Source organism: Pipra filicauda, unplaced genomic scaffold, assembly GCF_003945595.2.
Source record: "Pipra filicauda isolate LSUMZ 115617 unplaced genomic scaffold, ASM394559v2 scaffold25_size4600443_pilon, whole genome shotgun sequence".
NCBI classification, from domain to species: domain Eukaryota; kingdom Metazoa; phylum Chordata; class Aves; order Passeriformes; family Pipridae; genus Pipra; species Pipra filicauda.
The window spans coordinates 206,129-218,596 of NW_024104376.1; the positions used below are offsets into that span (position 1 = coordinate 206,129).

The 12,468-nt window shown below is 43.0% G+C and overlaps 1 protein-coding gene across 1 annotated transcript in view; it reads right to left on the minus strand.

Moving 5' to 3' along the window:
* ENPP2 (ectonucleotide pyrophosphatase/phosphodiesterase 2) overlaps positions 1-7,746 on the minus strand; it is a 72,784-nt gene extending 65,038 nt beyond the window's left edge. The window contains 2 exon segments of the mRNA XM_039382175.1: positions 7,283-7,662; positions 7,665-7,746. Of these exon segments, the coding sequence (XP_039238109.1) occupies positions 7,283-7,662; positions 7,665-7,746 (462 nt within the window).
* Positions 7,747-12,468: the final 4,722 nt, after the last annotated feature.

The following is a 12,468-nucleotide window of genomic DNA, read 5'->3' on the forward strand; positions in this document are numbered from 1 at the left end:
AATGAAGAAAAATGCTAGCAGTCAAAAATATGCAACTCTGCTAGCATGGGTTTGCATAAGGATTATCAGGGGGCTTATGCAAATACTTTTTCACCTTTTCAGCATAAAACTTTGGAGAGGAATAAAGAATCTTTTTTTTTTATAATGAATTAAACAAGCTGTAGGGAAACTCAGGTCACTTAAACATTAATAGACTTTGTGATTATTTTTAAGTAAATAATCTTACTGAGTTGTTTTGTTTAACTCATCTTTTTTATCTAGCAAAACAAGACTTTCAGAAAGAAACAGTTCCTTGGTTTGATGCTTGCTGACTGCTGTAGACTAAAAGAGCTCTGCTTTGCTCAGCCTTCACAGAAAGCTCCCCAACCTGGTAAGTCTCCTTTTCGCAGCAGCCAAGACTGAAGTCAGCTAGATATTATATTTGTTGAAGATTCTCAGGGCAGAGACAGATGTTCCTGGGCATCCACAAAACCTGCAAAACAGCTGGGATGATTTAATTTATTATCCTTTCACTGTCCATTGCTAAAGCTTCTCCGAGACACTGAAACCAAACACCTTTGTATGTGTCTGATTCAACCCATGTAAAAAGGACTTGAGTAAACTACTGCTCTGATGAAGAGAATGGGGACACCCCCCTTTCCAGCAATAGCTTTGCCAGCTACAGGGAAAGCCTCTGGTGCCTGCTGTCCCTGTTCAGGTATGCAAATTCAACATTTCCTCATTTTGGCAGAGGAGTTGCCCAGCCTGCAACCCCTCCTCTGCACCACACTGAGCATGGCAGTTTCACCGCCTGAGTGATCTTCCTCCAGCTTGGCGCTGAGGAACACTACGATTAAATGACCTTTAAAACAAACACACTTTGGACAAAGAAGCCAGGATGGATGATGGAAACAGGCAAGGAACAGCAACATCTTCAGGTGACAGCTGAAGTCAGCTGAGGAGGATCACCCTTACTCCTGGGTAAACTGAGTTCTCTTTGCACTGAGACAGAGCAGGAGCACAAGCTTCCTCTGTGGTAGTTTAAGCCATGACAGCTGTTTTGAAAATGAGTATGGGACTATAACCTTAAGTTCATACCCCTGTTTGTTGGCAGTGTAAGCCTGCTGAAGCGTCCGCTTGATTCTGCAAATAATTCATCATAGTTATGGAAAGCACTGGATTAAAAAAAAACAACACAACACTAGGAAAACTTGTGTTTTCGTTGCTTCCTACTCTGATGCCTTATGAATAAAACAAATAAGCCAACCTCAAAGCCCCATTGTATAAGGGCAGGTGGAAGTACAGTCAGACTGCAGGGCAGAGGGCTCGGGGCAGAGCCATGGGAAACTTTGCAGGGGTGGCAGATTCAGCACACAAATCAGACCTGATGCTGCCAACAGCACAACAGCAACTGCCAGGAGAGCATAGTAGATATCCCATGACTGTCGTATGCCATGGCTGCCACAGTCATCTCCTGCCATCTGTGGGGAATACTGGGCTGGCTTGACTGAGCAATGGTAGGGCAGAAAAAGATAGATTAGTATTGAGGGTGAAAAGAGACAAAATATATTAGAAGAACAGAGCTTTAGAGATTCCAAAAAGGGAATCTTTCCTTCTTGTTCCCACTGCTGTGTGGTCTGAAAGGAGGAAAACATCCTTGTGATCTCTGTGCTATGGCTAATGCTGTTTCAGTTGTATTCTACTGCACAAGTCCTTTACATGTTAAGGGATGTCAGAAAAATAGAGCCTCTTTAGGTGCATTGAATTTATGTGGCCAAGGACAAATGACCTGAGTAATGAATCCTTTTGGACTTGGCAGCTAGCTGAGATGGAGACCCTTCAGGTTTTTTCTTTAGAAGAGGACTTAAACTGTGGCATCAAGAATTCTTTGGTAAAGTCCTGTCATTTACAAGGAATGTACAAAAAAATGCTGTTTCCCTGAGCAGAAAAAGGAATCCTATTGTTCTGGATATCCAAGAGGCACTTAAGGGCTTCTTACACTTGTCCTGAATGAAGAGGCATCAGCTCCAAGGGAATTTCACTCAATCTTATAACATTCCCTCTGTCCTACCTGGAGGGGTGACCTTGTCTGTGGTTTGCCTGTTGCCTTCACTGCCACTTTAGCTGTGCAGCCTCAGAATGGAAAGAAAGGAAAGCAAGCATTTATACGTGATGGCAACTCAATTATGTACAAAGTATTGTTTCATCAGGACATTTTCTCCTCCCACCTTCATAGTGACCCTGTGTGTAAAACATCCACTGGATGTTTTGTCTCAGCCAAAATTTGTTTTGGGCGTGCAAAGAGAGCCTTTGGGGAATACCTAAAATGACTGAGGAAGCTGTACTTCTCCTGGGCTGAGCCCCGTGCTTCCAATGTCATCTGCTGCAGGTACCAGACTGCAGCCACAAACTCCTACTCTTCTTTCTCCAAAGATGGCTGAACCAAGCCATATTTTCTCTTTATACAGCCTGTGAAATCTTTAGGCATTTTACCGAACATCCTTCACTGATCGTGATAGAGGATGAGTGGCAGGCCTTTTCCCATCATCCCACTCACACCTGAGGCTGATGCTGATGCACCAAACCATGAGCTGGTGCAGCTGGAGAGGCAGCAGTTTGTTTCAGTCCTTGCAGTTGCAGAGTCTTCCTGTCCACTTCGGTAGCCACAACACTGAATTTGGTGCAGGGCTGATCCCCCTTTGCTGCTACCGGAACACGAGCCCCTCACCACCATCCTCTCCCAGCTCCAATAAGCCCTATCAGCCCTTGTCCCATTCCCCCATCATCTTGCCATTGCCCAGAAAAGGTTTTTAAGTTATCACTTTCATCAACAGCACCAGGGACATACAGCTAATGTGACTTAAAAGGTTTTTCTGCCAGGAGAAATGTGCAGCAAATATTCTATGGATAGTGACTTCTATCTTGGAATGCAGTTAATTGTCTTTCCCCTTTTTACTACTGTTTGTCGTGAGCGCTGGTGCATCCTGCTGCACCAAAATCTCCTCCTGCCTCAAGGATTTGCACTCATATAAGGCAGTTTGGAGCAATTCTGCAGAGCCCAGCTGCTGGAGTCAAGTAATTGAAAACTCTAGGTGTGGGATGTGATGTCCCCCGGACTGTCCCTGTGATGAATTCCCTCCCTCTGCTTTGTTATGCTGTTGGCAAAGAGCTGAGGGAAGTGCTCCTATCCTGTCCCAGGTTTGCACAGGGCTCTCCCTAAAACCCGGAATGAGTGTGGAGCCCATTCGAGAAGTCCTGCCTGCACTGGCTCTGACAACTTCTGCTGTTGCACTGACAGAGCTGTACAATCATCCTTTCAAGTTAACACATTTTTCCCCTTGCAAATATCAGTTTCTGGCAAATGAAGGACGCGGTGGGCTGGTTTGTGTGTAAACACAAGGGCCTGGACCCATCTGGGAATTAGCGGGCTGGTCCTGCCTAAGTGCATGTGTAGCCTGGCAGCCTCAGAAGCTCATCCTGCCATGTCCCTACAGCTGCCTGCACAGTCACATATGACAGTATAGAGCCAGAATCTTCAAATTTGGCATTAGATCAAAAGTCCTGCATGAACAAAGCATTATTACCCAGGATAATCCATATATCCCAAGTTTTTTGACCACCACAGGGGTGAGAGGCAGGACCTCAACTGAACATGCCATTAACAAGCAGTCGCAGGAGACAGAAATCTATGAAGGGAATAAAATGTGAAATTTCAGTGATGGGGACAGGAGACAGTTGCTGTGGGAGAGAGGGCTTCAGGAGAAGAACAGCAGGAACAACTCTGGCCATGTCCCACAAATGTTATTTCTGCACCAGATGACATGGGATTTAAAAATGAGGTTATGGTCAAGGATGAGTTTCCAAGAACTTCTTAAAGGAAAAAAATCATAAAGCTAGTGAAGAGACGAGTGACAGCAAAGTCAGAGATGGCTTCAAAACTAGAAGCTTTTCAGGTTAAAATCTTTAAATAGCCAAAAAATACATTGAAACAGAAGATCAGAGGTGAGAATCCAGAAATATGTACAATTGTGCATTATTTGGAGAGATCGGGGCTGCCCTGGGCCGGAGACAGCTGGTCCCACCGCAGGACACGGCTGAGTCTCTCATGGGCCCAGCAGCACCTCTCGTAGAACATACAGAAAAAGTGTAAAAAACATGGTGCAGGTAGTGAGGAGTGAGAGGAAAAGTAAGAGAAACAGCTCTGCAGACACCAAGGTCATCAAGCAAGGAGAGGAGGGGGTGGTCCAGGCACAGGAGCACAGATTCCCCTGCAACCCATGGAAAATACTTTAGAGAAGCAGGTTTGCCCTGAAGGACTGCGGCCCATGGCTCCACAGTGGGGTAGGGAGGTGTGTGTGGAGGAAGATGCAGCAGAGAGGGGCTGTTATATACTGATCATCTCCCCAGTGCTGCCTGAGATGGTGGGGAGAGGTGGAGGAACCAGGAATGAATAACTGGGAAAAGGGGAAAGAAAGGTGCTGTTTTAATTTTTTTTATTTGCTTCCCACTATCTAAATCTATTTAAATTGGCAAGAAATTGAATTCATTTTCCCCACATGGAGTATGTTTTGCCCATGACACTAATTGGGTAAGTGATCTCTCTGTCTTTATATCAATCCATGAGCTTTCCTATCTTATCCTCTCCCCCTGCTCTGTTAAAGAGGGGGAGTGAGAGAACGGCAGGGTGGGCTTCTGGCAGCCAGCCAAGGTCAACCCACCACAGCTTCCTATTAAAAATCTCTACAAGAGATGATGAAATTCAATGATGAAATTATATAAACAAAGGAGAAAGGTTATAGATGAAACTTTTGAAGTACTTTACAATAAAAAGCATGTAAGAAGGACATGAAATCCCCCATAGAAATTAAAAGAGCAGCTGGATAGGAATTGTATTAGAAGAGGAAGCATCTGACAATCTTCCAGTCCCAGATGTAAGGAAGGTCCATCTGCAATAGGAGAAAAGTTCTGTCTGGCTTAGGACAAGAGGGCAGGAGCTGAGCATACCTGCTATTATTTTTTATTTTTGATCTCTTTTCATACAATTTTTCATGTACAGCACTATCAACTGGAACTTCTAAGCAACTCTTCAATACTTTGAAATATGAAGACTGCTAGGACAAAAGACCATCTCCTGTGAATCTTTCTCACAGAATTTAAACAGTACACAACAGCAAAACAGTTCTCCAATGATGATAGAGCCCATGTATTTATTTCTATTTTACATCTTTTTTGTGTAGCAAAGTGACGGTGACCCTCTCGTCTTTTATTCTGTGTGGAGCACACCCAGTTTCGTGGGTTTTGAAACAAAGAAAGCCTGTGAGATCATTTGGTCTGACACCCTGCAAATATAATCGTCATCTCAGCTGGGGATGAGCCCAAGGGAGGGTGCATCCCAGCTGGGCTGGTGTGGGTGGCATGGGGAGAGTGATGCTGGGGAGGCTCAAAAGTCCCCATCCAGTAAGGTGCTGCAGAGGTCAGGGGTGCTGCCAGATTTGCAAGCACACGAAAAACAATTTGTGTTACTGGTGAGCCAGCAATAGCAGATTCTGCTGTTTCCATAGATCGTCCATTAATCTGGGAAATTGCCATAAATGAGCACTCAGAATAGCACAGAATTTGTACAACTGGTGCTACCCCAGCACTGCCAGCAGCAGTCTTGTGCCACCACTCTTCATTCATCTCTCACAAATATTCATTACCCCCACTTCCAGTTCAGCTAATTTCAAAGGATTACCTTTGGCATCTTTTGGTAAAGGCTGCTCTGTGGGCACTATTTTTAACAGTTCCAGCTTACAAGAATGATGCTAACATATCTTTAGCTGTCTGGCATTCAAACTGAGCTGGCATCCTTGATGAATAGTTGGAAACCTCCCCGCTGCAGTGACTTTAAACTCATAGTTTAAACTTCATACTATAACCTCTGAAATAAGGTTAAGATTTTGTAGAATAAATATTGCTACACAAATGAAGAACTATTTTGTTTTCTTAACATCCTAAACAGTCCAGCCTCCTAGGAGGAAACATCTCTACAAACTTGGACTTGATGAGAAGCTCTTAATCTAAAAATGTCTGTTGCTGTCCCTGAACAGTTCAGCTGGTCACCTGTGGGCAGCCAATGTTAGGGGCAGAGTCAGCCTCTTCTTTCTTTTAGGTACAGGCAACCCCCCACTGCCTCTCCCTACCCACCAGTGCTCTCTGCCAACCCCCAGCCCACCTCCCCAGCACCCACCACACATCCAGTAGGGAGGGCTGGAGCTTTCATGTAAGATTTAGACAGAACCCTGACACCCTCAAAATGACAAGTCAGCATCCCAGTTCCACTTGCAGAGTTCAGCATTCCCATCACAGATGTGGTGGCAATAAGGAGCAGCCTGCACAGCACCAACACATGCTGACAGGAAGCTTGCATAGGAAGCTTGCATAGATCAGCAGTAATTAGAAGCAAATCACAATCAAAGTCTAAGCAAATCATAAGCAAAAGAGACTCAAAAGAGGGACCCGATGATAAATACTTCAAAATCAGAGTAATCAAAACCATTATGAGTCCAACTATATGGAGGGGAACTACCAGGCATGCAGTTTTATTACTCCTTATCAGCTTGTCTCTCTAATCAGCACTTTACATTTGTTGCACAGGGAGTTATGGAAAAATATTACAGATCCTTGGGGTGTTACTGCCCTGATTAAAGAACTTCATATATTTCCTTTGGAGAAAAAAGCTTAGGGAGAGGTGCCTTTAATAGGAACCTTTTGAGACAGATTGCCTTTAAGCCCAAGACTTTACCAGTGAAGCTCCAGACACTGGAAATTTTAATATAAATCAAAAGCCAAGTGATGTGGGAGTTTTAAAGTCATAATTATGTACTAGCATAATATTAATATAATAGGACATAAATATAAACAAAACACAAGATCCTGTCTGTGCTGGATGCCAATTTTGATACTGCTGTAAGGTAAGAATATATATGAAAGGCAGTTTATATTAAAAAGGTTAAGAGATAAAACATCTTCAGGAGGCAAAAGAAGCTATAAGAGATCCACTATGGTTTGTAAAATACATTTTCTTCTCTGTGCATTAAATAATACTTTCTCCTTTACTCATGAGTCAGAGCACTTCCAACATCACCCCTGAATGCACTTTGGAAGGACTTCCTACTTGCCAGCTCTCAATCCAAGTTGCACTTTGCAAAACCACATTTATGCTACTTCATAGCCTGAGTTTGCTTGCATTTATATTTATTTAAGACTACTTTAGCAAGCCAGGAAAAAACAAGGGGCAGAAGGGGAGGGCAGATGTGCCTACCGTACCAGTGGGTCTTTTTTCTCCATGACCGAAGCTCGACGTGGGAGCTTTGCTTTGCCCTGTCCCTGACAGCAACTCCTGGCAGATGTGCTTCCCTGGGGATGTCGTGGCTGCCCTGGCCCCAGGCTGGATCCTGGGGGGCTGCCCGGCCACTGTGGGCCTCAGTTCCCACTGCAGCGTGGCTGAAGTCAGGGTGCCAGCTGCTCCCGGCAGGACAATGGCTCCATTCGGAGATAGCCGGGGGACAAAGGCACTGCTTTCAGGAATGATTTTATATGCACACATGTGACCTTTGCCTGAAACGACTCTGTGGAGAGTGTCCCTGTCCCGAAGCTCTGCTTTCAAATGCAGCAGTCTGAGGCGCTTGTTTAATCTGTCGTTTTTCTTTTCGATTTTTTTGCCACAGATGCCTCAGGAGAGGTCATGTGCAGATAACAAGGTGGTGCCAAGCTTCTTCTGATCATTTAATAGAGCTATTCAGTAATGGATAGGATTATTTTCTTCACTTTCAAAAGTCCTTCAGCAGAATCTGCTATCTGGAGTGCTTTTTCTGCTTTTAGAAATTTAACTACAAAACCAGAGTACCCCAACTTCCAATCCCACACCCTGAGCCAGCCTAGGAGCCACTTCCAAGCTCAGGCCACCTTCACTACAGCGCATATGATTTTAAATTTATGCACCCAGATAAGACCGGCAGGGCCTTTGGGTTTTTAATGGATTGGAGCGACTTATTTATTATAAATCAATTTATTCTAACTGTGATTTTTAAGTATTTTGAATGCTTCTTACTTGATGGGATATAAAATAGTGGCTGTCAATACATAGCACACATGAAACAAAAATATCTCTCTAGCTGGGCTGGAGATGGGGGGTGAAGACAGAGTTTATCGCCTTTTCCTTGGGATATGTCAGTGAACGCTGCAGGTGAAAGGATGGTCCCTCAGTGATTTTTTATTAGTTTACAGGGAAGGTTAATAGCAGTGTGACTCTCAGGTTAGGCAAATTTTCCTTTGTAAGACCTCGATTTTTGCTGTTTATTGCTCTGACAAACTTAAATTTGCACTGATATTTTTATGGTGAAAGGAGTTGGGGTTTTTAATCTATTTTTAACTTACAGCAAAATACACGGAACCTTTTTGAGATTAAATTAAAGGATGCATTCTTTGTTATACTAATGTTAAACAAAAATATCTGTCCTTTCCATAAATAGACCTCAGGTTTACATACTCTAGAGCAACAGATTGGATTTCGGGGACCAGGAAAGAATGACCTTTGTCAAGTGAATACATTCATCCAACCCTATCACATTCCACACAAATTTTGCCAAGTTATAAATCTTCAAGAGATCTTTGTGTATGCTCAGCACTGTGTGAAACTTGCTCACACTTAATGGTTGACCTCTCTGAAGATCATCTTCTCTGGGTGTGTTTGAGCCCCTTACAGACCATGGATCACACTGTAGGTTTATTTCAAAGGAAAGGAGTTTTAAGAGGTGCTCACAGTCACAATGAGATACAGGAATGGGGTCATGGCTGGTTGGCTGTCACACACCACTCCCTCAGTACAGCCCATATCTCTCATAAAAAGATGTGGTGGTGTGCATGCTGGGAAAGGGAATTTCTTGTCCTGAAATAAATCCTGCCCCATCGCCCAGACAAAATCAAACCCCACTATGAAATCTCCCTACCCAGTCTCCGTGTTCCCTCCAGCCCCTTCCCTCAACATCAGTCCTTTAAGAGAGCAAACATTAAAAAGGAGGATAAAATCAAAGCTTTGAGGAGCTACTGCAAAGGTAGCAAGTCCTGTATCATAAATGAAACGGGGCTGCTGTTGGAAAGATAGCACAGAGTACGTGATAACACACAGAGATCACAGAAGCAGACAGATTTCAAGTGTTTGATTGAGAAATATTTCTGCATGTGAGGTCAAAAAATTCTAGATACAAATCCAGTTAGAGTTCTACAAGTACTAAATGCAAGCAAATTAAAATATACATATATTCTGTAATATCTAGAAGCAAAATATCTGAGTAAAGGGAGCAGAAATGTACCGAAGACAAAGAAACAAGCTAGCAAACTCACAGATCTCCACCTCATAGCAGGCTGTTCCCAACACTGTGCTCCCTAATACTTGTTTGAATTCCAAGTAAAAAGAGATGTCTCACTTTCCTTAGAAGCTAATGTGCAGCTTTTTATCCCCATCTCACTTCCTTTTTTTTTTTAATTTTAGCTTAGCACTTCTAAGTATTTGCTGCCCCATGAAAATACATCTGTTCTACAGCAGAGGGGTTTAAACTCTTTGTTATAAGTGCTCTGCCAAATAAAGACATGTTTACATTTACAAACTAAATGATTTCTCCACGTTTACAGAGTTAAAATATACCTGTATTTGGAGAAAAGCATGAGCTTCCCTACTCAGTCTCATTTCAGCATGGTTTGCAGGAACTAGCAGGATTTAGTATTTCCCAATATATTAATTGCAATCTGAAAATATTTTGGTTGATCTTTACATCAGTTTAACACCACATTATTCTTGGTCATACAGCTCCTGACTTCTTTTGAGTCATACTCAGTTAAAGTAAATCTTGGGCAACTCTCATTCTGTATAAACAAACTCAGGCTGTTTAGCAAAACAGACGCCGCTGTCCCAGGATGTCATGGGGGTCAGTGGGTATCGCTTTAGATAACGCTTCGTCAGAATTAATGCACAACAACTAGCACAGTCCAAGCAGGGGCAATGGCCGGGGGCAGGATACATTCAGAGGAGCACACAGTGATGCCAGTGAAAGCCAGTGCCTGACCTGAAGGGCTTTAGGAATGGATTTCTACCCATAAACAGAGAGTTTTTAAATGTATATGTATAAAGATTTAGTTAAGACCCCTAAAAGGTGATCTGTGCGGTGCTACCACCACTCTTTTACAGGCTGTGGGCATCAGTGTATTTTCATGCAATCACAGAACAGTTTGGGTTGGAAGTGACTTTAAAACTCGTCTAGTTCCAACCCCACTACCAACTGGCAGGGAACCTTCCACTAGACCAGGTTGCTCAGGGCCCAATCCAGACTGGCTTTGAACACTTCCAAGCATGGGGCATCTACAGTTTCTCTGGGCAACCTGTTCCAGTGCCTCACCACCCTCACAGTAAAGAATTTTTTCCTAATATCTAATCTACACCTGCCCTCTTTCAGTTTGAAGCTATTCCTCACTACATGCCCTTGTGAAAATATGAAACAGCCTCTCCCTGCAGCACATCCTCAGTGAGTTGTGATCAGAGGTGATGGATCTGCTTTCTGGACTTGGCTTCAGGCAACAACAAGACACAAGTTGCTCAGATCAGGGCAGGGCTGGACATTAAAATCGTATTTTTAAAAGCTGTGTTTATAGATGTCCCAGCCTGCTAGAAATAAAGACTTTCTGAACATAACGACTTCTAATCCCTGCACTTTCTGTACTCATTTTTCAACGATATTGATGCAAATAAATTAATCAGAAAATTATACTGGCAGTTAAATATGCCATGAGTAGTACAGCACTAAAACCAATCATGAAAAACAGTGCTTCAAAAAAACTGCACTTCAGATAGTCATGAATAAAAGAAGATTGTGACTTACGAGAAATATACAACTCCTCCTCCTGTTAATCTGTTCCATATTTGATCATTGAGTGTGAATTACTGTTGAAAAATATCCTGGGGGATTACTTAATATGCTGCCTAATCCAGCCATCCACCCCCTGCAAAGTACAGCCTCATGCGGTTTTATTTCATTAGGAGTTTCTCTGCTGCTCCAATGACCCGGCTTAGTTTCACCTCCTGCAAACAGGTCTGAGCATGAAGAAATAGCTTCTGTGGCCAGAACTGCGCTGAAATATGTAATTCTGTACAAGCATAATTGCACGAGCTGAGCTAATGGAAAAAGTGTACTTTGTCCAGCAACCTTCTAGGCATGGCTGGAGTTACTCCTTCTGCAATCTGAATGGATTGTGTGGTCTTGTATCTCTGACTTTGCCATGGCATATTTTCTTGTTCTTAACCCTTCATTTACAGCGTTGCAGCTGCATAACAGCTTTGCTCTAAGTCCAGAGGTTTACCACTTCTGTTCAACAGCATTTTTTGTGTCATGAAATGTTGTTTTATTTCCACTAGACTTTTCCCACCAGTGGAGATGTTATGATACCTTTTATTCTCAGTTTGTGCAAAAATGTATCTTCACTTTGAAAAGTCATCAGACCCAGAGCTTCTAAAGATCATCTATCAAAAGATTAATCTTCCTCTCCTGAGCTCTGTTGACCACAGTATACCAGGCTATGACCAGGTATAAAATAGCACAGCTTTACCAACCTGCACCAGCAGGATCCACCTCCCTGAGGGTATCTGCCATGGGGAGCTTGGGATGGAAGAGAAATGGCCATAAATAGTAGTTGGGGGTAAATGTGTGTGGGGAGACAAAGTGTGGATATGTGAAGAATCATAAAGATCACAAACTAAGGCTTAGTTGTCCCTGACCAACATGAAAAGGCTCTGCATGGGCTGAAGGTTTCCCCAGTGAGAGCACGAACCAGCTGAGATAGATTAAAGTTTTATCACTTTGGCCTTCATGCAGGGCACTCCGAGTCCTGGATAACGCCAGAAAAGCCACGGGGAGAGCAGAGCATTACCAGCATCAAACAAGATCCTGCTCTTGGCTTGAGGGCTGACACCATGGCTCCTTTATCTACTTTCCTTATCACCAAAGCATTGCTTTCTACATCTCCTATCCTTCTCTTCTACTGGTTTTCTTGCCCAAAGCCAATCTCTATTCCCTATCCCAAATATCTCTTTAACACAGATACAGATCCACCTAATTTTGAAGTTCCTAGTCTTGTACAATATATACAAGTTATGTCAAATTCTACATCCTGAACAAGATGTTCAGATTTCTTAAATGAAACAGTAACTCACAAATTGTAACTAGGGAACAAGTTGATAAAATCCCTAAAGAAGGGAACACAACAAGTTTCAAGGCTGCTCTTATCTGCTACAGAAAATCCAGTGTTGAAACCTGACTATAAAGGCCTGACATGAGATATTCCACTAGGAATAAGGGTTATGAAGGTTAAATAAATATGATAATTACACACTCCCCACAAAACTTTTCACCAAGAGCATTGGTGCCTTTTTCACCAAAGAGCAACACAACAGATGCTAAC